The 26,743-nt window shown below is 34.0% G+C and overlaps 1 protein-coding gene across 1 annotated transcript in view; it reads right to left on the reverse strand.

Annotated features, from left to right (window-relative positions):
• The window catches only part of CACNA2D1 (calcium voltage-gated channel auxiliary subunit alpha2delta 1), a 366,445-nt gene that overhangs the window by 137,614 nt on the left and 202,088 nt on the right, over positions 1-26,743 (reverse strand). The window contains exon 6 of the mRNA XM_053977961.1: positions 14,715-14,844. Within this exon, the coding sequence (XP_053833936.1) occupies positions 14,715-14,844 (130 nt within the window). The remainder of the gene's footprint in view (positions 1-14,714; positions 14,845-26,743) is intronic.

A 26,743-nucleotide genomic window follows, 5' to 3' on the forward strand; every position in this document is an offset into this window, starting at 1 on the left:
GCTTTGTTTCCAAATAAAGAACTCACTCATATATATAAAAAAACAAGGTCTTATATTTGTCTTATTCTTTTAAATGCCACACAAAAATATAACTAACATATAAAAATGCACACAACTGCGCTTTCTATAAACCTGAATAAATTTATGTAAACTAGCTATTTAAAAAGAACACCAGGAAGTTTGACTTGTGTACTGTATGGAATTTTAATTCTCTGATTATCATTAATTTATGTAGTTCTACAGAAGTTCATGGTGTTTCAGAAAAATGCATTATGGAAATGTATTGCAGGAATGGTATCAGGAAATTATTAGAATAGAAAATTCTAAAAGTTAAATATTTCTAAACTATCTGTGACATAAAAAAACAAAATCCAGCATAGAAGGTAAATGCTCCAAAAGGTTTTCTTCTCTTTAGAAGATATATAAATATGTATTTGGAGAATCCCCCATACAGCATTTTTCACCATAGAAAGTCTCTCTGTCCTTGCTATAAGGAGTAGGTGAATCTTCAGCCTTTCAGAGCTTTAAGTTACCCTAAAGGGATCTACATGGAGGACTTTGTGTATCACTTTGAGTAGATGTAAAAAAAGGTGTTTCCCAGTTTTCAAGTCTAGAGAAATCAAAAAGTTAATGAAAACATGTTATCTTCTACATCAAGAAACTACATTTGTTTAGGAATTAAGCAAACAAACTACCCAGAACTCATCTGCCCAATTCTCCTTTCCTCCCCTTTATTTTCTTATTTTGTATAAAAATTCTGCTTTAAATTTGAGCTGGATCTGACAAAGGCTGATAACTAGCACACAGAAGTTAAGGTTTATATGATATAGAACATGCCTTTATTGTATTTGATTTATTTTCTCTCTGCTTCCAAAATGTGCAAGAAAGTTGTCAGAGATAGAACTAAAGAAGTTACTTGCTTGATTGCATGCAACCAATATATAACATACTATATTAATTATATAATATTATTATATGCACTCAATATATACTGGGCTACTTTTCATATATTCCTTAGAATTTTGAATCAATTTATTATATATTTATGTATATTTATGCTTTATGTATTTTACCACACTTCAGTACTGTTGTTTCAAACAATCCAAGAAAGTCCAGGAAGTTACCAGTCTCTGAGAAAGAGTCCCATTTTAATATTGTTCTCCCCCTTTCTCAGCTTCAACACGACAATCTCACTCTACAGGGAAAGACTAGTTGAAAACACCTTAAAATAAACATTGTAAGAAGCATAAACAATTATTTTATCATAACTAAAATGAAGAAAGAAAGTTTTGCTAAACATGCAACAAAACTCTTGATAAAGTAAACAATAATAAAAAGATATGAGATAGTGGAAAATCATAAAGAAACAGATCTGTTTTCTTATCATTTCCAGAGTGAGCATGGTTCCCGCATATCATAGAAAAGAAAAAAGGGGCGGGGGGGGGGGGGGGGATGGGAAAGAAAGAAGCACACTCTTCTACAATAATAACTGTGATTTTATATTTCCTGTAAGTGTGGTCCATATTTTAGATAAAAAGCCTCTTATTGAAGTCAAACAGCTTTTAGCTGCTGGAGCGTGTAACTCATTCTGAACACACCAGGCTGCTGCAAACAGGGGGAAATGCTAACTTCTATATCAGTAATTTGCAGTAATAGAAAGCTGTTACTAAGTCAATGTCTCATCTGGAAAATAAACGTTTCCATTTCACCTTTCACTTAAGCTAGTGGCAAGAGGCTATTATTGTGTGACTTTCTATTAGACCAGCACGATCTCAGACAGCCATGTACATCAAGCTGTCTAAAAGACTAGACATTATTTGTTAAGCTTGCCCTAAAAAAAAACCCCAATAAAGTAAAACAAAAAGAAAGAAAGAAAGAAAGAAACAAGAAGCCCCAAACCAACAACCAAAAAACAGTGCATAGGTTTTTTTTGTTGGTGACCAAGATTTTTACTACAGTCAGTCTTGCAACCTGTCAGCATGGTAATGCCCAGGTAATTCCATATCCAGTTTGCTGGAGACAATCTGGATGCCTTCTGCATTACCAAAATTCTTAACCAAGTAAGTAATTCCTGTAGTACAAATATTTAATCTAAGAAAAGATGTTACATAATGTTAGATAACAGCTTGATTTCATGGCAGGCTTTCACAAGATAAGGGACAACCACTATTACTTTAAAGACAAAACAAAGATGGGCAATGACTCTTCAACATCATGGAGCTTGTTGAGGGCAGTGATAATTGAGACTTACATTTCTCAAGGATACTAGAAACAGTTAAGCTTAAAAAAAAAAAAAAAAAGATGAACAACTCATTAAACTGTGAAAAACTTTCCCACTCTTGTAATCAACCATTCATTTTTCCATTTTTTCCTTCTCTCAAAACAATTTTTCAGAACACAGAGAACAAGCTAAAATCAGCAAAAGTACATACGGAGAGTGGATAAGAGGACAAAAAAACCTTAGAGAGGATGAAATTATAAATATGCCACAAATAAGCACTCTTACATACAATTTCATCAAATGCCTTGTCTTTAAGTTAAGAATTATAGTATTTTTTTGGAAGTTATTATCTAAAGAACAAAAGCATGACAGATCCCAGCAAGAACTTCAATTCATTACACTTGACAAAATTGTAAAAGCAAAGTGATATATACCACATCTTTGTTCACTGGCAAACACATTTATGCAAGTATCTGGGCAAACTCTATTTCATTCTCAAACATCATACCATTTTCTCTGCCTGTGAGTAAAAAATATTTTACCATTTCAGATACAAACCCTATGATTAAAATCAAGTCAACATTTGTTGACCTAACAGTACATGTTGCAACTATCCAGACTATATGCCAAAATATGGTTTTCACGTTGCAGTAAGATTTGCAAAGCAGAAAGATTTTTCTGGTTAAGTAATATACATTTCTCATGCTGGTGACAACTGCAGGAAATGAAATTTAAGGTCAGTAAAGAAGCAATTAAGCAGGGACACTATATCTGGGCTGATTTTTTCTAGGTATAGAGCAGGTATGAAATCTCATTTATTCACTGTCCATGCTGTTACATTCAAGCTAGAACCAATGAAATATCCAGGACAAAATTCTGTCTCACATATAAGTTGAGAATAGAAAATCACTTGATTTCCCTAGTATTTTACTATCACAAGGCATCCAGAACTTAACACAATGCACAATTTTAACACTAATTTAGGATGTTTTGTTTTCTTTTTCCTATAATTTTACCTACTAATGTGACTATCTTAAAGTTCTCATAATATTCATATTCCTGTATATTCATAGGAAAAGTGGTGAATATACATAAATAGTATAACAATATTAGCATCCTTTTTTTTAAATTTAGATGCTTCAGGTGAAATACTAGTCCAAATAAAATCAGTATACTGATTCTAAAAAGCTAAAGGGAATTTGAGGTAATTAGTAACCTCATTGTATCTACATCTTTAGGTTTCCTTAAAAAATCGGATTTAGTTTTATATCCAGGTTGAAAACATGTTAAGAACAATAATTACCTTGACCTGCAATTACTGCTGAACAAAATCCTGTCAATATGCAAACACAAATCAAGCTAGATACTGTGTAAGAAGGCAAAGCAACATGTCACTTGACTAGAAAGCTGAAAAATCAGTAAAGATATATTAGATGTCTTGCAAGATATGCAACTATCTGAAAGATTTAGTGAGCCTTTGCAAATTAGGAATGAAACCAACAGTATTTGATATTTATGATGCTGTCCAAGGAGTTGAGCATTTCTATTTGGATTCAACTAAATGACCCTGAAGCAATGTACAAAGTATATATTTGGTATGTCAAGGCTGACTGTGCTGAAACTCCAGTCAGATGCTGATTCCTGAGATTTTTCTTTCAAGTAAAGCAAAATAACATTCCAAACAACTAAGCCTCTTCTCATCTCCAGAAGAAAAGTTACTAGGAAATACTAAATAAAACATCTCTTGGAACCACACTGCCAGTTCAGTAGTCCCTATGTTACATCCTTCTTAGATAATTTAGTTTCTACTGTCTCACAAAGGCTTTTTAACTGTGTACGAGGTTCACATAATCCCATTTGGTCATTTCTAACAAGGCATGTAAGCACTGTTCTTCCATAAAGAACCATAGCAATATAGCAGCATCACAGGATCATACAGCCACAGAATGGTTTGGGTTGGAAGGGACATTACAGACTTTACTTCCAACCCCCATGGTTGGGCAGGGACACCTTTTCTGCAAACTTCTGTAAAAAGCAGTGTTGCTACCAAAACCCCCTTCCATCCTGCTGAACACATACAAAACAGAACAGGAATGGCCACCTCTTTGGACCTCCAGAGCTAACCAGGAAAACCTCAAGCATCTCTGCAAATGAGTTCACATGGTAAACTATGGGTGCTTGAATTGAAAGGCTCTAAAGATGTCTTTTGGCATTCTCAATCTCTATTTCTTCTTCTTTGTCTTTGCCAAGCCCTATGTGTAGTGTTTTTTTTTTTGTTGTTGTTGTTTTTGTTTTTTTTTTTTCTTTTTTTTTTTTTTTTTTAATTTGTTTTGAGCAGCATTGTCAGCTTGTGGAAGATTTTCTAATTTAAGATTTCATTATTGTCTTTCCTTCAGCTCTGAACAGTCTGTCACTTGCCATACCCATCATGCTTAGCTACCCCAGTGTGCTTTTGATTTTCAGCTGCCAACTGAGAAGGCCAGGGTCTAGATTTGTTTTTTCCCCTCTTTCCTACTCTCTTACTAGTCAACAATTATTCATTGGTTTTCAACAACATAAAGTAAGGTGCTGACCTAAATGGATCTGAGTGACTTCAAATGCTACTGAAAATAAATGGATACCAAGGACATAGAGCCTTTCACAGGAACAGACCAAAAGGTTAAAAATGTAAATAGTTTACCATGAAATACTTCTACAGACTGAACAGTTTTACAGATAACTGTTTTGAAGAGTGGTATGTCTAACTGCAGAAACCAAAATAATTTAAATAAACAACTTTTAAGCTGAAAGTTGACTTGCAATGAGATGTGTGACCTTTTTAGAAGTAACCAATCTTATCATGTTGATTAACGGAAAAGTCCTGATCTGATTTTATAACAGATGCTTAAGGTAAATGTTTTTGTTGAAAATTTGAACATTTACTTGAAGGAGGCCTGACAGGTTCCAATGGCAAGGGCAGGTCTCAATGAAATGTCCTGTATGAACTTGGAAGTCCTGCTAAGAAATAGGTCCTTCAAGTACAAAGTACTTTAACACATGCATAGCTTATTCAATTTCATTCAACTAATCCAGAATTCAGTGCAAATCCATGTAAACGTATCCACCGGGTAATGTTCAGGGTTTTGTCTCAGTACATTTTTTCCACTGAAAATTATCCTTATACAATAAAAATTATTACTATTTGTACAAAGAAAAAGCAGAAATTAATACTATTTTTAAATTGTTGGTTTTTATTTTCAAATTCCTATATTATGTAAAATAACCAGCTACTATAGACATTTGAAAAGACAGCTGAAGCAAGAGGGCACTCCAGGGGGAAAGGACACACTGAAGACTATTACCTTTCTTTTTAATATACAATCTATCATTGTTATTATTTTTCCAGAATAAAATACTTTGAACCTTAACTTTTATGTCCTGTCCATCTAAAACTTAACAACTATATTTCATTTGCTTCTGAAAGAATCAAATCAATGAAGTATTTTTAGAGTATAGATTTATAAGGATTCATCATGTAAGTCTGTAAAGTGCAATAACACAGGGATATAATTTTTAACCAGTAGAGGTTTAAAAAAATCATAAATTAGAGCTAGGTTGCCAAAAACTCAGCAAAATTCACAACTGTGGTATTAAAGGCTGGAAATACAAGACATTCTGAAATATGAGGACCAATTATTAAAAAATTAGTTTTACAGAAACCAAATTTCTTTTGCAACATTGCAAAGCTGAAAACTACATTTATTTCCAGGGGGAAATCTTTCATAACTCTGTTGATAATAAGCATATTAAACCTCTTAGATATTAAAACCAAGACAAAACAACAGGACAGTTATAAAAATTTAATGAGTAGAGGGATGGTTCCATACAAAATATTTCACACTGCCCAAGAGAAAAAATTGACATTCATTGACAGATATTCCTCATCATTTGTGTGGGTCAAGTAAAGAACAAACAAACTCTTGTTATTCAAATACATTATTTTTGAGTCATAGAAGATATCTCTGTATGCATCAGGTACTTGTTCTTGCCAATATATGTTAGTTATTTTCTGCAGTTTATATTATATTACTGGCTTTAAATTCCTTGTCCTCATCTTTAAGCACTTGCACAAGTCTTTGCTCGGCTCATCCCCTTTCAGCCCACACAACACCACCAGATGCCACAGGGGTGGAGGGAGAAGTTGCCTGCATAGTTAATTTGCTTTTCTACAGCTTTGCACAGGGTGACAGAGGGTGCCACCTGCACAGCTCAGGGCAGAGCTGGCAGTTTGTGCCAGACCAGAGAAGGAAGGAAAAAGGGGAAGGCCAGGGTTTCCCTTCCCTTCTCCTCTCTTTCCTCGTTTAGATCTCAACACACTGAACTGAAAAGAACAACTGAGAACAAAAAGAGGCAAACTTGTTTGAGAAGAGGAGAAAAAAAGAATTGACAGGCTCTTAGGGCAATCAAGGAATATTCCAAAGCTCTTGCACTCACATTTAAAGTATGATTTAAGGTCCTTAAGAAAGAACATCTTTAATAGTTTTCACACAAATTGGTATTTTCTTGTTAGATATAAATAACTTCAAGCAATTTAGCATTTTTTTTTTTCTAGGAGTCAAATCATCATATCTACTTGTTTAACAAACTGAAATACAGCTAAACATTTATTGGTGGTTGTTTAAATTGTCTTATATTTTTAATAAGTTGAATAATGAACATGATATTTGGTGTTCTGCTTAGCAGTCTGTATTGCAAAAATACAAAGGCCACCATTAGCTATTTTTACCATAAGAATATTGCCAATCTTACTGCAGAGCCAACTTTTCCCTCTTGGTACAAGAGGGTTCAACACTAATTGCTATTTCAAGCTCTGCATAAGAGAGAATACACAGCAAAAGAAATGCAAAGGGATCTGAGGAGTAGCAGCAATCATCTGTTCTCCAAAATAGATTTTGGCAGTATGTACAGCTTGAATAACTCAGTCAAGCAGCCTAACAGACACTGGAATCTCAGGACCTGCTATGAAGTCCAAGATAATTCTGGATGCACACCATATCGCTGGTCAAGAAATCGGCAGCAGGAGGCAGCTTCTCTGAATGCTAATGCTAATCACCACTCCATTTTTAGAAAAGTGTTTTTCACACTTTTGCTTTTTTACAAACTGTACAAATTAATGTTATACATTTTGGGAAAAGAAAGTAAATAGGAACACAAAGTTGTTTTGGCATCTTTCTGTTTAAACTCCAGAGTTTTCAAAATCAATGGGAAAGAAAATCTCTTCATTGAATGGTATTCTAATTTGTTGAAGCCACATGACAAAGACCAACTTAAGTATATAACACAACTTTGGCTTCTGGTATGGCTTTTCACACCTCACTGTGATATTAAAAATTCTGAACATGTAGGAGATCATATCCTCTGAGTATTTAAGAAGACTGTGTCATGTCAGTGGTCCATGCAGATGAATTTCTGGTTATAAGAAGAGGAAAGACATGATATAGAAATTTTGGCAGTTGATGGTGCTGAGGGGGGTCAATGTGAAAAAAGCCCACAGCCATGGGTTAGGCCCATGCCCAAGGCCTGTATTGTTCTATTGAAAACTCAATATTTTTTAGGTTTGCCTCTTTTTTAAAAATAGCATGAACAACATCAACAGCAAAAAGGAAATAAATTAGTAATTTCCTCAACTTAAATAGGAGAAATATTTTTTTTATACTTTATTCCATTTAAATTGAAATAAGTGCTAACATATTAAAATGTGATTTGTTTTTGTGGAATGTGCTTTTCATAAGGAATTGTGTGTCAGTACAACACCCTGTCATAGTTGTATTTTAGCAATATAGGAGTTCTTTTGTAATGAAATATATGTTTAAATATTTATGCAATAAAGGTGAAGTATGTTGGAAAATAGATTTTTTTTTTTAAATATATGAATTAGAAGGTAAATTTCTGTATCTGACAAATAGGAACCTAGAAGATTAGAAGACAACTATTCAGTGCATTTCTTTAATGAAGTACAGATGGTAACCATGAAGTTTGGGATTCTCTGGAAGCATGCTGAACACTGAAACAGAGAAAACTAGGATGTCTGCATGGGTGCAGATATGCTGTGTTAATGTGCTTACTCATAAAAGAAAGTTGGCAGTGGAAATGAAAATATTATTTCTGCCAAAATTAGATCTATAGAAAAAAAAAAAACTATTTGGAAGTAAAAGTAGCACCTGGTAAGAGAAGATCACCGCAACAATATGAAGAATTTTTTTTTTTTCCCAAAGGATCATGAAGTAAACCATGTAACTTCTTTTCATCCCTGTAAGAAATTACTGCACAGGACAAAAAGCTTCACCATGATAAAGAGAAAATTCCCATCATGAATTGCTAGTGAGTTGTGACTGTTTTCTTGAATACAGTATTTAATTTCCCCAGGTTAAATTATTAGAATAGATGTAAAATCTTTAAAATACAGCTCTAAGCTGTAAAAGTTCTTAAACTGATAGATGAGAATACGCTTCAACACAAAATAACAGATAGAAAAAATTAGTATCGTTTCCAACTCAAGACAAATAACAATGCATAGTACAGTTCAAACACTAGCCCAATTATTTTGGGCACAATTAATTCTGTTATATACCTTCCTGCAATATTTCTAAATATAAACTTATTTTTTGAAAACAATTAAAAAAAAAATTACCATTCCAGGAAAGTTTCTGAGTGTTAAGTATCAAGACTCTCATCATGCTCTCTTTCAGTCAGCTCTGACACTAATACATACAAATAAATAAAATCAATCATATTGATTATAAATAGCTAACCCTTGATTCATTTAAAATTATGATTTTTCAGTTCAGGGGTAGAATATTTCAGAATACCCACTTTCAGGGGAAACTTGTGTTTAGAAAACTGTGTCTCTCTGAAAGCCTAAGGTATTTACTATTGAAAAAGAAATCTGTTTTTATTTTACAGACACATCTGAAATTTTTTATTAAACAACTTAAGACAATGCAAGTCTAGAAGAGTACCTGGAATTATAACAGAAGTGTGTTTTATTTCAGATTTGCTACTATTTCTTTTCCCATTAAAAACTTTATGTCACATTAACAAATAGTTAATCTTGGATAAACTTTCCAGGACAAAATGGATTCTCAAATATTCAGCTTGAGAGTATGCTATTATATCATTTTTGATGCATTATTTTTAGGCAGATTGCTTTAAATCTACATTGAGAATTCCTTACAACATCTGTATTTTCAAAATAGCATGTACCTAACCAATTTAGTCTTTCAAAGAGGAAAAATACCTTTGGCTACAAAAAGAATCTTTCCTTATTCTACCTTATTATCTTAAATTTAGATAACTTTAGACAGAAGTCATGGTCAGCTTGATGACAAGTGATTATGCTAGACCATCCATCCAATTAAACTAATGGTACTAATCCCAGTACCAAAATAGAAATACCTCCTTGCAATGGAGCATACTCAAGTTGTTTGGCCTTCTGGATTGTGACAGAAACAAGCTTTTTCATCAAGTTAGAAAAGCTATTTCTTTTTGATGATTATTCAAATAAGAATTTAATTCAGGGATCTTTAGCAATCTACTTGGGGGGGAATAAACCCAACCGTAATTGTCAGAGCATAAAAAGCAATACTGACCCTAGAGTTCTTTACTTAAGCTTCTGCATTGGTATTTTCCTTCCAGGTTTAATACTGAACCAACCAGGCAGTACTTAGGGACTTAGCTGCAACTAACATTTGCTTTATAGTTACCCCAAGCCATAGTCCTTGGTATTTAAAACAGGCTGACACTGAAATTCATTTAAAGGTCTACTTCACTAATTACATGTTTTCACAAATAACTCCCTGATTAAAATAATGGAGAATACAAAAAAGAAAAAAGAAAAAAAGAAAAAAGAAAAAAAAAAAAAAGTAGTCTCACATGCTATCTGCATGAGACCTACATAATATCTATTTCCAAATTTAAAGGTGTGAACACACACAAAATCAGAAACTTGAAAGAATCATTTTTCAATCTCTCATGTAGCACTCCTGCACTATTCATTTAGCCCTCACAATAAACCAGAATACCTTCAGTTTGTCAGCTATCACAAAAAATATATCAAGAGCACTAATCTTAAAATATGCTGAACTAATTAATTTAAATAATAAAAGTGTCTTGGCTGTCTGTGACTACTATTTAAATTAAATAGGAAAAATAAGCCCACAAATATTTTATTGTCTTTAGATATTTAGGGAATGTGGATGTAGCATGTTAAAATATTTATACAACACTTTCTCCATATCTGGATTCCTTAATAAAACTTATTTGTTATCCACACGTAAGACCTTCAATGAATAAATGATAACACACTTTTTCCTAGTTTATTTAAATTGGGGTTTTCTTTTGGAGGGGTAATATTGTCACACTCATGGTTTCATTTCCCAGTATTTCCAAGGTTTTTATTCACAGAATCATAGAATGGACTGAGTTAGAAGTGACCTTAAAGATCATCTACTTCCAACATTCCTGCCATGTGCTGGTACTCCTTCTACTAGACTGCTGTTCCCAAATGGTATTTTTTTTCTTTTCAAGCTCTTAGCCTGAAATACACAAGATAAGCAAAAGCTGTACAACATTTTAAAAGTTCACCAAGGAAATAATATCCCGGTCAAGATAAAAATCATTTAGCGTCTAACTCAAATTTTTAAAATTATTTCTAAAGGTTTTTATTGCCCTTGAGTGATATACTGGAGAACTAGAATGTGAAAATACTTTATCCATAACTAATTATTTACATATATGATGCACCACTAGAAATGCAAAATTTATGTCCACTGCCAAACTTGATAGCAAATAATATAAAATAAATACAAGACTTGAGACAACAGAAAAATTCTGACTGCCATGAAAGGGGACTATGAAGCAACAGTATTTATATTTTATTATTACTAAGGTATATGAACCATCAATTATTTGTAACTGAATATTTACTGAAGGGAAGAAGGGAAGCCCTTTTTTCTTGCTGGTTGCTCTCCAAATATATTCAAAGTCATGTTGTCATGTTCATGCCACATTACTTTCAACCTGACACTTTAATCAGCTCTTCCAAGTTAATCAAATAGTGAGTGACATGTGGAAGCAGTATTTCTGATTTAAAGGGAGTAAAGTAGGAATAACCGCACAGAAAAAAGCAAACCTGGTTTGTGCGCTTTGCCTAACACCTCACCTCAAACCATAACACCAGTGCAGACACAGACCTCGAGAAATCACTGCAGCAGAGGGGGAGAGTGGATCCACTGGTGTATCCACTGGGAAGATTAACCTTGCTTTCCTTGTGCCAGGGATTTCCTCTTACTTCTGGCCTACAGTTCCTATATTCTGCTTAGGGATAAGCAGGGAACAGTTTTAATGAGGATTTAGAAACAAGACTTCAGCTATTACTAACAGGAGATGCATGACTAATTCCCAGTGCATGTGATAGAAAGAGGACCTGAGGGTCTGTTCTGTTTTCAGCTGCAGATTGATTTTATTTCAAAACCTAAATGGGCCTTTTGAAAAATACTGAATTAAAAGTCTGATCTGGTTCTATTTTATTGGGATTGCCTCCTTTCTTCAATCCTCAGAAAGAGGCAAGTAAATTAACTCCTTAGGCTTTCTCCTGTCTTTACACTGATTTTGGCACAAGATCAAGGAAAAGAAAAAAGAAAAAACAACAAACAAACAAACAAACAAACAAACAAACAAAAAACTTTTATAATACTTCTTTCTACAATCAAATAATTCAGAAAGTAATAACCTGGATGTACTAAATGGATATTTTGCTATGATGTATCTCATATTTTTATGGTGAAATACAAGGAAATACTTCACAAGAAACTCATCTCTGTATTTCAAACAAAGCAAATCACTATATATGTAGGAAGAAAATGATATTATTTTATAGACCACACTAGATTTTAAGTAGGTTGTGCACCATTACAGAATTATTAGACAAAACAGTTTCTCAATTTCAGAAATATAAGTGGACAGAAATTCATTATTTGATTCAATTTAAAAAATACTTAATAATCATAAGTAAGAACTACAATAGTAATGAAACATAAATAGACTACATGTTAATAGATAGCAGGTTGATCATCTTAAAGGTCTCTTCCAACCCTAACAATTCTATGATTCTACTGTTAAGAGTCAAATTCCTAGTTTCATACACAAAATAATTAATTACATGAAAAAGTGTGATTGACAGGCCCAAGTGAAAATCCAGATCATATGTGGCTCTAACAGTAATTGTCCCTGTCCCCTAGAGACAACAACGTGCTGCTGTAAGAGGCAAGAGAAGTGAAAACCAATCTCAAGGAGGAATAGGCAAGTCAAATATCTAGTCATTGAAAACCGCTCTGAGATTCAGAGAGCAATTCTTTGTTTCTCTTGGCCACCTGCAAAGCACATACAATAAAGGATAAAAAATGAAATCTTCTTGCCAAGGCATAATTCAGTCAAAAAAAAATTGGCTTCCAAGCTGTATAACCTGTAGACTGTGTCTCTTCCACTGCTTCTCAGAAGGACTGTGTTGCAAATGCTTCCAAGCAGATTGGGATTTATACAGGGAATTGCAGATACTATTTTCAAATGTACAGCTGCTCCCTGTTATAGTGGACACTGAAACCTCCCAAGAAATGACAGGTTAGCTCCCATAAACAGGCAGCAAAATGATAACAGTGTTGTTCAAGATGCATTATTTGTCTTTCTAGATTTATGGAAATTGCTTGTAGATCATAATGTGGAAAGAACAACACTAAATTCTACTTTTGGAAATCTGTTGGTGAACGACTACCTCGCAATTGCTCACTTGTGTTTCAGATGACACATGAACTTTGTAACTATTAAACTGAACCTGGTGAACATTTTGTGTTTATTGATATGAAATCTGTCACTTTTAGGTATTCTCAAGCTGTTATCTCTGAAAATCCCATCTGTAACAAAAAGATGCCCAGACACCCAACAACATGATTTTTCTGACACAGAATCACAGACCTCCTGGTAATTTTCCAGGCTTCCACTTCTCTGGTAATTAATATAAAAACCAGACCCAAAGAATCATGAAACATATATGTTGCACATACAATTACCTTTATCCAGAAATGTACATTTCTTTCCGTTATTATAATTTTATTAGATACTAAAGTTGCACCTTTCCTGTGGAAATTGTAATCTGTCTTCCTTTTCAGGTTTATGGGCTGTACAGTAATGTTACATAGTATACATTTTTAAGGGATATGTGGCCTCAAGAATTCCATTTAAAATGTTAAATTCAACACAAGAAGAAAACATGTTATGTGCTGTTATGATGCCAATCTTATACCAAAGTTCACATGGCATTTACAAATATCCTAATAACTGAAGATGAGTTTTTTCAACATTTTAACAGTGAAGTATCAATTCTCTTCCAAAAAATAAAAAAAAAAAAGGAAATGCCCTGTCACTTCTCTGTAATCCTGCAATTAAGGTGCACTTTAGCACTTATTAAAGCTAGAATCCCAGAATAATCCTTTAGGTCTGTCAGTCAAGCTCACCATATAAGAATACAAGCTACTATGATTCTCTCCCCCATCATACTGACATTTCCATTTTCATCCTGGTGCCATTTATGGAAGCTGCACAAACTGTGGCCATGAATTTTAAAAAGCTCAGGTCATACTAGGGTCTCTTTCCTCCTGATGAGACTTTAAAAGAGGAAAAAGACTGTATACTTGAAATGAGGACCTTAAATTAAAAAAATCAAAACTTAAAAATACAAATTCTATTTAATTTTTCTTCCCACTTTTAAAAAAAACTCAGCTACTTTGAATGCTGAAATGTCTTTTTGTTGTACAAAGATTTTTGCTTGATGATGAGCACAGGGACTTATTTCCATCTTGAAAGATAAATACTTAGTTTTGAAATACAGTTAAAGAATCCTCATCTGTATACACATATAGATATATATATATTATTTTTTGCATAGTTTAGAAAGACTTTATGTAAATTCTCTGCCAGTCTGTTACTGCAATTCTAGAAATGCACGGGATGAAATATTGGTACTATGAGCTCGCAGTGCATGTTATTTCCCTAAACTGTACCAGCTTATGAGATACTTTAAAATGCTTTCAGAACTCATCTCTGCCTGAGGCTAAACAGAGTGTAAAGAAGAGCTGTCAAGAATTGTTTGTATTAAACGTGAACAGCACGGAGAAAGAATGGATCAGAAAATGAGAATATGCAAGAGGGTTTTTTCACCTCCAGTTACATTTGTGAATCTCAGATCCAATCCTAATGGATCTGTTTAACTGCAGCACCTACCAATTCATAAAATTAACCATATCCCTAATACAACACATCTATGAGGTAGCACTGAAAGAAGTAAATGTGACAATAACAGCTAACCTGTACTAAAAATTGAGACAAACATTGTTTTAAGAATAGGACACAAATAATGAGCTTAGAATTAAAATATAAATTCACTTTTTCACATGCCACTTACAGCCTTCATAAATATCTGTTGGTATGTGGACTGCTGCATGTTGGTAAGATGTTTGCCGTCGGAAAACAGGATCATCTTCAAATACTGGTCTGATTCTCTGGCTGCCAGATTCAGTTTCATTCTTTTCAGGCTTTTTAAAGAAATATATGTAAAAAGAAAAATATTTAAAATATGCTAAAAACAATGCCACTCACATTTTCTCTTTTACGTAAAAAAAAAAATCATAGCTTTTCTTTCATTGCTAACATTTTGCATTTGTATATAAACACAATTAGTTTCTCCAAGTCAAGGAATATTTATTATAGTTTGCTTTCAGTTTTGATTTACGCAATACTTTCAGTGAAATGAAGACCTGCAAAAGAAAAGTATGAGCCGAACACCTTGCACACTTAAATTTCATAACTGCATGGAATTTTTACACCCATAAGTCAGATTAATTACCTCTTATTACATGTAATGATTTGCACCAAATCTTAAATATTAGTTTTGGGTTTTTTTTCCTTCTGCAGATTATATCACAAATCACAAATTAAAAATGATGCCACCCATATACATTGCATAAACAGATTTTTCAAAAACAGTGGTGTACATCCAGACAAAGCAAGGAAATTAAGCCTTCTTAGAATTTCCAAGTAAATCAGGTTTTTTTCACTGATTTATTTCAAGCACGTGTCAGTGAAATCCCATGTACTGGCTACGCCTGTCTGAGGGGAAAGGTCCCTAAACACTCAGGTGCTCACCATCACCTGTCTGCCTTGAGTTCCAATCTTTTCTCACCTGTCTGCACCCTGATACACATTTCTTGATTCCTTCCAATTCACTCAGTCAGTTTGTACTAGTTCTTAAACATTTTGAAAAGCAGAGAATTTTTCTAACCCAGCTACAAAAACTGCATGAAGTGTGGAACCAAGGAGGTAGGGAAGGCCAAAGAGGAGGTGGGAGTGTCTTCACCTGTCTCAGCTGCAGCTGGAACAGGAGGCCCCATGCCATGGGTCAACTGCGACTTAAAGCAATAATATAGCAACTATGATACTGAATGATTAGTCAGGCCAGCTATTGGAGGCAATTATAAAGATATTTTTAATACTATGGAGTCATTTTTTGAAAATGTGCTATGCTTGATAAATAGTGCTGACAGTGAAGCACCTGATGGTCAGTTGGGCATGTGTGTGCTGAGGCCATTCTGCTTATTATCCTCTATCAAAGTACAGACAGATAAATTTTAGCTTATCCACAAAGCCATGTAATGAAAGTGTCTATATTTTCTCATCTGCTTCATCTCAACTTTACAGAACAATGCCATTCTAAGTATAGATTCAAATGCTGGCTGAAGTAAGCAGCAAAAGCCTGGCTGGATTTTAAAAAACTGGTTTCCTTTGGAAATGCAAAGGGCAGAACTCATCTAACTAGTGACAGCCACCAATTTCGACAATCCAGCAATGTTGTGCTCATCACTGCAGGCTGCCTTTATAATGAATGAAGAGAAATGGGAATGTTTAGAGTGCAATTCATCTTATCCTAATTAGATACCTATTTTCCCATGACATGAATCATGCTTTAGAAGTGCTTCCTACTCTTGATCGATTGTAGAAGTAGCTCTAGTGCAAATCACCTAGATGTAGAAGTCAGCAATACAGCTGCCTAGAATTAGGTGAGATGAATCTCACAAGTCTCCTAAACTTCCAGAAGAAAAGAAGCTGGATACTCATTTTGACTATTTTTATGCAGCACAGCTACTATATCTTATGCTGAGAAGGTCAATTTGTTGCTTAGTATTTAACCTCGTTCTGGGAATGGGCAAGAATTTGGGAGGGGACATAGCCAGCGCAGCTGACCCAAGATGATCAAAGAGATACTCCTTTCTAATGATGTTATGCTCAGTATTACAAGCTCAGAGAAATGAGGAGAAAGGTGACATTCATTATTAAGGTGGTATTTGTGGAGCAGCTGCTGTGTGTCCTAAGATCCTACTTCCCACAAAGTGTTTGTATATTGCCTGCTGGTGGGAAGTAAAGAATAAATATTTTTTATTTCCATTGCTTCAGTGTTTGGACTTTGCTTTTCTTTATTCAACTGGCTTTATGTCATTCCATGAGTCTTTTATGGTCTTGTTTTCTCACCCCTCCAGTGCTGGAGGGGGCTGGTGGTACAGAAGAATGTGATAGATAGACAGCTTTGTGGACAACCAGCAGCCAGACAAGGCTCACAACCATTACAACTTACTTCGAAGGGTGCAGTCTAAAGCCAAGATCAGTAACAGTTTATGCATCATATGATTTGAAATGACACAGCATTATGACAGCTTCAGACAATGTAATTTGGTTCAATTTTTCATAGGTTTTTGTTGTGTTGTTTGGTTGGAGTTTGTTTTTGTTTTTTTTGCTTCTGTATTATCCCACATGTTTGGTTTTGTTTTTTTTTCTGCCCCAAAACTGGCATGCAAAACATTACACAAATTCTGGAGTTCTTTCCACAAGTTATCTTTTAGCTTCAAATTGCTCAGAGTAATGACTTTGTCTAATTATGCAAATGCAATCCCAATAATCAATCATTCATGTGGCAAAATTTCCCTTCTGTTGGAAAGTAATTTGATTTAAAAAAGCATTCTAACACTCTTTATTTCTAAAACTTAGTAGCAGTGACTACAAACCCTCAAGGCTTTCACAGTACACTTCAGAAAAGAAGTGGGGATCATGAGGCCACATAACCACACTAAAATACCAGAATGAGTGAATGCCAAAAGATTTCTTTCAACTAAATTTCCACAAGAAATATTTGGGAGGGAATGGGTATGGTAAAAGAGAAATGGCATGAACATAGAATCAAAGAATATCCTGAGCTGGAACAGACTGACTAGTCAAAGCTCATCAAAGTTTAGCTTCTGGCCCTACAAAAAACAATCCCAAGAATCACACATTGTTCCATACAGTCCATCTTAAAAGGTCTTGCACAGAAGTTTTCATATGACAATATATTTTGATTTTTGCTTGAAATTCCTGAAGCATCGCAACATAAAATGATCAGGTTTCTTCTACTTGGTATTGCAATTTCATTCCAATTAATAAATACAACCTTTCAGTCCTTCCATTCACTCATATGCTATGAAAGAAGCTTCATGTCTACTGCCAAAATCTGATTAAGCTTTGTTGAAATTGAAACAATTTAATTAATTAAGACCTGAATGCCTTAAAATAAATATAAAAAAAATAAAATCTACTTCTCACATTTCTAATAACACAGACACACAGAGCCTCCTGAAAAAGATTGTGACTGAGTCTGTCAGTCACTGACAGTAGGACTGAGTTCCTACTGATATTCCATGATACTCAACCAAAAAATGTTAATCTAAATACTCTTCTCAACTTCATTAATGCAGGCAATGGATTCAAAACTACATAAAGTAATGTAGATGCTTTCACACTGCACTTGTTGACCTTGGTGGGAATATTTTGTGATGTACAGCTCTGATACTGAAACAACACATCAATCTGCCCAAAAACAAAAGACAAAAAATAACAAAATCCTTTAAAATTTTTGAAGTTACCCTCACACAGGAACAATTTGTTCTGTAAATCTAAAGGTGTCTGAACTGGTTCTGTGCATAACAGGTAAGTAACAGAACCATTATTGGCAAATTAATGCTGAACTCACGTGGGCCACTCCCTCCTGACAAGAAAGACCAATAAATGCTCCACCAAGCCTTACACATCCAAATTTATATTGTAGATCCTACTACAGAAAATAAATCTATTTGGTTTTAATTTGCAAATTTTTGAATTTCAAGTTGCTTAAATCTAAAAAAAAAAAAAAGAAAAAAAAAAAAGAAAAAATCAATTATTAAAAAGGAAAACCTCATTATTATTATTTATTAATCTTGCATTTCAATGAAAAGCCTGACAGATTGTGGTGTGAATTGGAACAGTTTTATACCCAGTTAAACTTTGTTCTCAGAAAAGTAGCAAAACACCTATTTTGATGGAAAGTGATCCAGCATGTGAATATAATTTAAACCCAACTCCAACCAATTTCTCTCTCAAGTCAGGAACTGAAATGCAATCAATACTGGCACAGAAAAATCCCACAGGAGACAGTGGCTGAAGATTAATTTTCTATCTATTCAAACCTGGCCTTCACTTATTGCATTACATTGTTACCTACCACTGACAGTCAGCAAAATAACTCACTCATTTCACTGCAATGAATTTCCAGACCAATTTTCTTCCTCCCTTGAGAGGTAGATAAAATTCATTTCTCTTTTCAGTTCACATTTGTGCCATTTTGAGGCTTTTTGGTGTTTTTTTGGTTAATAAATAAAGTAGGGTTTTTTTCATATGTCTACCATTCACCATCAGGATAAAAGGAAATTTATACAGCAGCTAAAACACAAGAAATGATGTTTTCTGCAGCTATTCTTTGTGATTATTTCTAAATCTTTCTTGGCATGAGGTCCAATAAACTGGAGGGTACCTTCTGCATCTTTTTTATAAGCCAAGTACACAGCAGAAATAATGCAGCTTCTCTCTAGAGGGCTTTCTGAACATAAATTAATGTATTTACATGAGTTAACTGGAATCTTTATGCCAAAAAGTTCTACTAAAAGACTTGTCTAGAAAAGAAAACATCCATTAAAACAAAAATTTTAAAGATCATTTCAAGAAATTGTGACATAATCTAGGTGCCCATTTCACTGCAGCCAAACTTATCCTGATTCCTTTCCACAGCATTCAGTTACTTTCCATCATCATAGGTGTAAGAAGATGAGTGGATTTTCTATCTCTACTAATCAATTTTCATTTAGTTGAAAAATACTGGTCATTGTGGAAATAAAACTTTTCCATTAGTATAATTTTTTTCTTTGTTTTTTGTAGATGTTGAAAATTCACAACCAGAAAAGTAATACTATTTACAAAAAAAAAAAAAAAAAAAAAAAAAAAAAAAAAGAAAAGAAAAGAAAAGAAAAGAAAAATCTGCAAAACCTCATCACCAAAGTGAAGCAATCTTCAGTTGTTTTCTGAAAGCAGATTCTTTTCAGGAACAACTCAAAGCATCATAATAGATTTAGCATCATGATGAAAGAATAAAAGTAGATTTCTTTCAATTCCTGAACTGATATCCAGCCAGGAACAATGACACCTGCCTGCTTTCATATTTATGTACAACAGAAAGGAATTGCTTGCTAGTATTTTCCATTGCCTTCATATCCAGGGACTGTGTTCTGCACAAAACCTCACTGTCCCTACCACCACCATTTTAAAGAATGAATGTAGAGATGGAATTATAATTGTTGTAAATAATAAATATGCAAATTTCTTCCTCAGTGATTCCTTCCTGTCTTACCTTGCAGAACTCTGAAAGTTTTATATTTTCATCTCAAGACTGGTTTTTCATCTCAGACTGGTTTTTATTTCTGAATATCTACTGAAATTTCTAAATGTAAATTTTTAAACAATTGAGGCTCACTTCTTTTAATTACCTCCCATATCTACTCTGTACAAATGAAACTGTCACATATACACAGATTTCTCCTGTCCTCAGTTCTGTACTCTTTTATTCTTTTTCTGTTTTAGCTAGTTTTGCTGTTTTCCTGTTTTTTTTTTCCTCCCTGAGGAAAATAATCCAGTAGAGCTACATACACAGCTCGTCTGAAAATGCTTGTGGCCCCATTAAGAAGTTAGAGCTGGACCTAACAGGGGGAGTAAAATGGGACGTTGCTTGAAGCACACAGCTCAGCAAATGCCTACAGCAAGCAAGGGCTGGGGACAGCTCTTCATCTAAGGATTAGGAGTTAATTTTGAAGAGCAGCTAGAATGCATTTCTAATAACCACAGCATTTTTACTGCATTTTAGATAATGTAATGAGTGCATTGACTTCTGATAATATTTTTTATTTCCTTTTCACTAGCTGTGATTTTCCAGCTGTGGGAAGACTGCTGAGTGCATTCAGGGGGTTGTGATGGAACTATGAAGAGTTTATTCTGTTTTCACTCTGTGTCAGCGGGGGACTCTGGGGTTCCCTTTGCAACATGATGATTTTAAGTGATGTCCTTCTGCCTACTCTTAGGGACAAAACAATTAAAAGACTTACAAACAAAACAAGAAAACAGTTGGCTCAGAAAAATCAAAATATTTTTCTGTTATTCAACAGGGAGGTGTTAAATGTAAGAATATATACCTATGCATATTCACGCATATAAACATAAGAAAATATATTTTTCTTTTTCAAATATGAGTAGGGTGTGAAGACCTAGAAGTTTGGAGACAGACTTTTTAGCAGGGTCTCTTGATACCAGACAAAGGGTAATAGTTTATAACTAAAAGAGGGTAGATTCAGACATGATATAAGGAAGTATTGAGAGATGAGGGTGGTAAAACACTGGGAAAGGTTGCCCAGAGAAGTGGTAGATGCCTCCATCTATGGAAACATTCAAGGGCAGTTGATCTAGTTGATGATGTCCCTGCTTATTGCACAGGCTTGGAGTAGATGAACTTTAAACATTCCTTCCAATCAAAACTATTTTATGATCCTGTTAAAATATTGTAGCATTTCAATCAATTGTATTATAGATAAACAAGTGGGAACATCTGGGTTTTCCCAACTTCTTCAGGTGAACAGATTTTAAAAATAGAAATCCAAGCTTCTGGAAGTCTTTTGTTTAAAAGAGTTGACATTACATCTATGAGGGTGCCTTATATACCATAATTCAGGTAATTATATATTTCTATAAATGTCTTAATTTTTGACAAAAAGGAACATTTATAAGGTATTACTTTTCAATAAGCTAAAAAAACCCTTTCAGAATAAAATATAGTAATAAAGGAATTTGTGATTTTTTAACTATTACCTATATATGCGACCTTCACTACAAATCTACACAGAGTCTGCTGTAGTAATATCAGTATGCAAAAATTCATTTCTGTCCTGTCCTATTTTCTCTTGAGCTACAATGACAGGTAAAATAAAATGTGTATTTAAATATTTAAGCACATAAGAAATGTAAGACTTATTTATCTTCCTAAAGATAAATGTGACTTCCCCACCCCAAAGTCATTGAAAACCTCTCCAATCCCCACAGTGTTTCAGGGATGATGGAGAGCTGCCTCATAATGACATCAGCACCCATGGACACATATATGTCTGACTAGCCTCAGTGGTCCCTAACTCCATCACTTCCATTCCTGAAGGTTTAGGCAACATCTCCATACCCCTCCTGGGTTATATATCCAGGTCATGAGATTGGGGATCATGACATGTAATCCCACCCGAATGCCCTACCCTAGTCCTCGTCTATATGGGGTGATGGTCTGGGGAAACTCAGGGGTTTGTGACCAAGGTGTTCAGTAAGAGTCATCTTCCTGCCTTCCCTTAAATAATCAGGTGCTGCACAGATCTGCCTACTTCAGCACTGATTGTTACAGTGGCTTGACTGGATAATATCATTAGACAAATGTGGGAATACAGGATCATATTAAAAGAAAAGCAAATCTCTCTTTAACTGATTGAAATGCTACTAAGAGTTCAGAAATAAAAACAAACAGTTAATTATTAAACAAACAAACAAACAATATCCTTTAAATTTCATAACCTCCTTCACTGATCTTCCACATCCCATGAGTGTACTCAAATATATGTAATAAAATAAAATAAAAATATCCATTGTTGACCAAAGTCCTGTAAAATACTTAGTCATCTAAATTTCAAGACCAAAATGCGCTCTAGAGAATTTAGATTTTTCATACATCACCCAATTAAATTTCAAACTAGGAACTGTTCTCTTATTGGAATAAATTACCCTGCCTACCTTTTACTATCCCCACATCTGATTAAAGATCATATCCCTGGAGAATGAGAACTGTTAAATCATCTTAATGCTTCATTGGGAATTAGTTATAATACCAACTGAATGTAAACATTTAATTAATTAGATTTTTTCATCTGATGCAGTTGTCTTTGCCATGCTTTGCTAAGCCATCAACTGATCCTGTTTCACAGTTCATTCTTATCTTCAGTCATACTGGCTAGGTCTAGATTTTGTACATCCTGCAGCATACTAATTTGTTATTGCTCCTTCTTCTTAATTTTTACCATCTTCTATGTCAATAACAACATAAATAACAACACAAACCTGCTTTGAGAAGAAGGTTGGACTACATGACCTCCAGAAAGCCTCTTAATCTATTTTTTTCCTCCACTAACGGGGCTTAAAACACTATATAAACATCACAGGCTAATTCACAGTCACAAAAATTTAATTCAGCTTTTCACTAAATAAATGAAAACTGTATCTAGGTAGACGAAGGCAGTAGGTAACACTAAACCATGCACTAATCTATGGACCACAAACTTTCCCTGCGGACTAAATACCATACCATGATTTAAGTAAAATGCCATAACACTGTGTAAGACTATTTATATGACTTTTAAAAATGCTAGTATGGTGAAATCCTACACAGTGCAATAATGTAGAAGAATATAATTCACAGGAACTTAGGGAAGTTTAAGAAAGATAATCTGCCCGAATAAAGAAGCATGTCAGAAGAAAGCAAACAAAAAAAGAAAGAAAAAGAAAGTACAGCCAAAAGGAAGAAGACAGCTCAATCTGTAGATTTTGAAAGAGTTTTTAAAAAGTAAGTAAATGAAAATACTTATGTCAAAGGTCAGCTGAAGTTGGCAATCCAAATTTTTTAGATCTGAACAATGTGATTTCCCACTGGATTAAAATTTATTTTCAATACACACGATAAAGAGAGCTGCAATACCTTTAACACACCGTTTTACACACCAATACTAAAACCTCGGGTAGATTTCAACTCTGTTGATGATAATAGATATTATTTTCTTCCTCAACCTGTTTTTTTTTTCCCACCTATTCTCCAAAAAAAAAAAAAAAAAAAAAAAAAAAAGATAGAACATGGTAAGAATGGCTATGTGGAAAGGCCAGGGAATGTGATCTGGCTCTTTGCAGATTTCATCAGTTGATTCAGAAATGTTCCCATTTGCAGTCAGGAGTAGGGCAGGAACAGGACCTACATTTCATCACCTACACTACACCACACACCACATAGAACTCCCTTTTGAATATTAAAGTATTGTAAGTGGTCCTTTCCAGGATTCTTGACCTGACTTGCAATTTTCAAAGCCTACCTCCACCTTCAATCAGTCACAGAAAAACATCCGATTGAGTAATTTGTTTTGTTTTGTACAACTTAAAAGTCCCAATGTGACCCATACATTTCAAAGCACTCATACAACATTGAGATCTGTAATCAGGTAACAAAGTGTTAAAAATCACTGCCTCAAATTCTATAAACATCCTGTGATAAGTTCAGCTTTTGGTCCTGCTTTTATTTACCAATAAACAATTAAGCTGCATTCACTGCAATTGTTATCACTCATGCATTTGATATCAGGAGGAAATATCCTGAAGCAAGAAATCTTCTATTAAAATGATGAATCACCAGCTTTAGGGCTGAATTCTGATCTTTGATGTGGCATAAACTCAGCCTCCATGGAGAGACTTCAAGCATTGCTCTTTTGTGCAAATTTGCCTTTAAGGTAGGACTCTTCACATTAAGAACATCTTTTTTAGGACATTGGCAACTACAGTTATCACTCTTGCCATTATTATTTCATAACTCTGTTTCACAGATAGGTAGGAGATAGCTTTGGGGCAGTCATTTATTTCATTATCATGTATTTTTCATTTCAAGCTTGAACACATATTCATGTGGGAGAAAGGAAGACTTGCGCAAATTTGAATAAAGGAATATAAACCTGACACCTACTTTTTTAATCATAATACTAGGACAAAAAAGAAAAAGAAAAGAAAAAAAAAAAAAAAAAAAGTAAGAACCCCTGCTTCCTGTGGCAATAGATCACTATAGTTGCAACAGGAAGCTCAAAGGAATGCCTTTTTTCCCCTGTGGGTGGGCTGTACTCAAGCTTACCTGTAAGACCTTGAAATGGAAAGACCTGAAAGTTTCCCAGTGATACTTGGTAAAAGGAACACATTCCCCTTTAAACAATGCAAAAAGGTCTTGGTACTAAAGCAGACAAAGTCAATCATGTCCTCACTATCAGTTCCAATGATTTCTAAAGAATGAATGGCATCCAAATCATTCTGTCAGATAACACAGAATTCCTGATGTGAGAGAGAAATTAGTTCAGCAAGAATACTCAAATTTTCCTAAAAAATCCGGAGGTCAAAATACCATGAAATTACTAAAAATTAGTAAGTCCTCTTGTACATAAAGAATGATGAACAAAAGATGAAAGATAAAAACAAAAGTATGGTTTTCCTGTTTACTCACTCCTTCCCATATATGAAAGATAGAATCCTGTGCATTGTCTTGTAACAGAATTAATTAATATAACAGAACCTTCACTACAGAAAGAAGTGTATATTTTGGTCATAAATACTATTTTTATTATACACCACAGTGCGCAAGAAACAACACTCTGTAGTGCAAGTAAATTGATACATAAAAAAAAAGGATAAAATATGGATCTACCTTTTCATGACAATTCATTTTAAAACATGTTCATTCAAATTAAACTATTTCAACATATGTAGCAAGGTATGTTCTATGCTATCTAGAAAACAGTAAGTTATAAAATCTATTAATATGTTGCATATTTGAGAAGCACAGGAAAGATGCTTGGAATAATCTCTGTAACCAAAAATACAACAACTAGGAAGTTCTTTCGGAAAATGGAATGAGTAAAGGAGTCTATGTGAATATTTCAAATTTTCTGTCCTCATTTCATAAAATGTTAGGTTTATTATAGACTTTAAGTATTAATTCCAAGCAATACATTCCAGTACCAAAAGATATCGGTTTGTTTTCAAGATATATACATATCTATGTAATTAAAATGAAAATATAGTTGAAAAATATGACATTTACTGCAGATTAGAAATTTGTGTTCTAATGCAAATTCTCTAAGGTTATCAGAATGTTACTTACATGGGTCCATCAAAAGTCCTACTCTGACAGTCTTCCATTATGAAAGATATAATTTATATTAGCACAAATTTCTTTCCCTCTCATGGTCTAGGTCAATTTAAGAGCAAACTAATCTGTCAAAATGTGTCCTCTGTCTATATTTAAAAAAGACTATAATAAGGCATTTGTCTGTGTAGGTACTACCCATTACAATGAGGAACCAAAGCGAACAAAAACTCAATAGAATCCATTGCTAAGAATCAGAGTACCTGGCACAGATGCAACTCAAGTTCTCAAAAAATTCAAATTCAAAATACCTCCATCAAACATCACCCAATTAATATTTCAATCTATTTACAAATTTAGTCACATAGCCCATTTTAGTATCATCATACTCCAAGAACATACAAAACTTTGTCTGGAACAAGCAGAAAATTATGTTTTCCAGTAAAATTTTCACATGCCTAATTCTACCACATACCATCAAGAGATATGACAAACAGAAAATATGAGAACTAGGTATGTGAATATATATAAGTTTTAATATGACATATGCAATATCTTGGCCCGGTTAAAAACATTAGTAGGTTCAGACAGGGAAGAAATTAAATCTAGAAATTGCTGCAACTTACACACATAAAGAATAGCAATCATAAATATAAGCTCTAAGGAGATATGCTGTATGTACAACACCTACTTGTTGGAACCTTCTTGCAGGGCTGTGCAAATCACAGTTTAGTGCTATCTAACTTGATTTGCCACTCTCTATGACATAGACTTTGCCCATCTACTCATCATAAATGAGAATAGCTGAAATTCTTTATGACTAATTTTAAAAATTTCTTCAGTATCTAAGCAGTAAAGGACAAAGAGAAGATGAAAAGAAATACAACACATCATGGCTGTGACTGTAATGTCAAACCATATTGGTTGTCATACAATGAAAGCAGAGGGAATAAGAGACCTAAGGGAGCTAAGGAATTTAGCTGGTTATGCTTGCTGTGCTGCTCTATTGCAAAAAGACACTAGATACTCTACAGCTTAGCAGTTAAGCTCATCCTAAATTATTTGAGACAAATTTCTTA

Source organism: Vidua macroura, chromosome 5 (assembly GCF_024509145.1).
Source record: "Vidua macroura isolate BioBank_ID:100142 chromosome 5, ASM2450914v1, whole genome shotgun sequence".
Classification (NCBI taxonomy): Eukaryota; Metazoa; Chordata; class Aves; order Passeriformes; family Viduidae; genus Vidua; species Vidua macroura.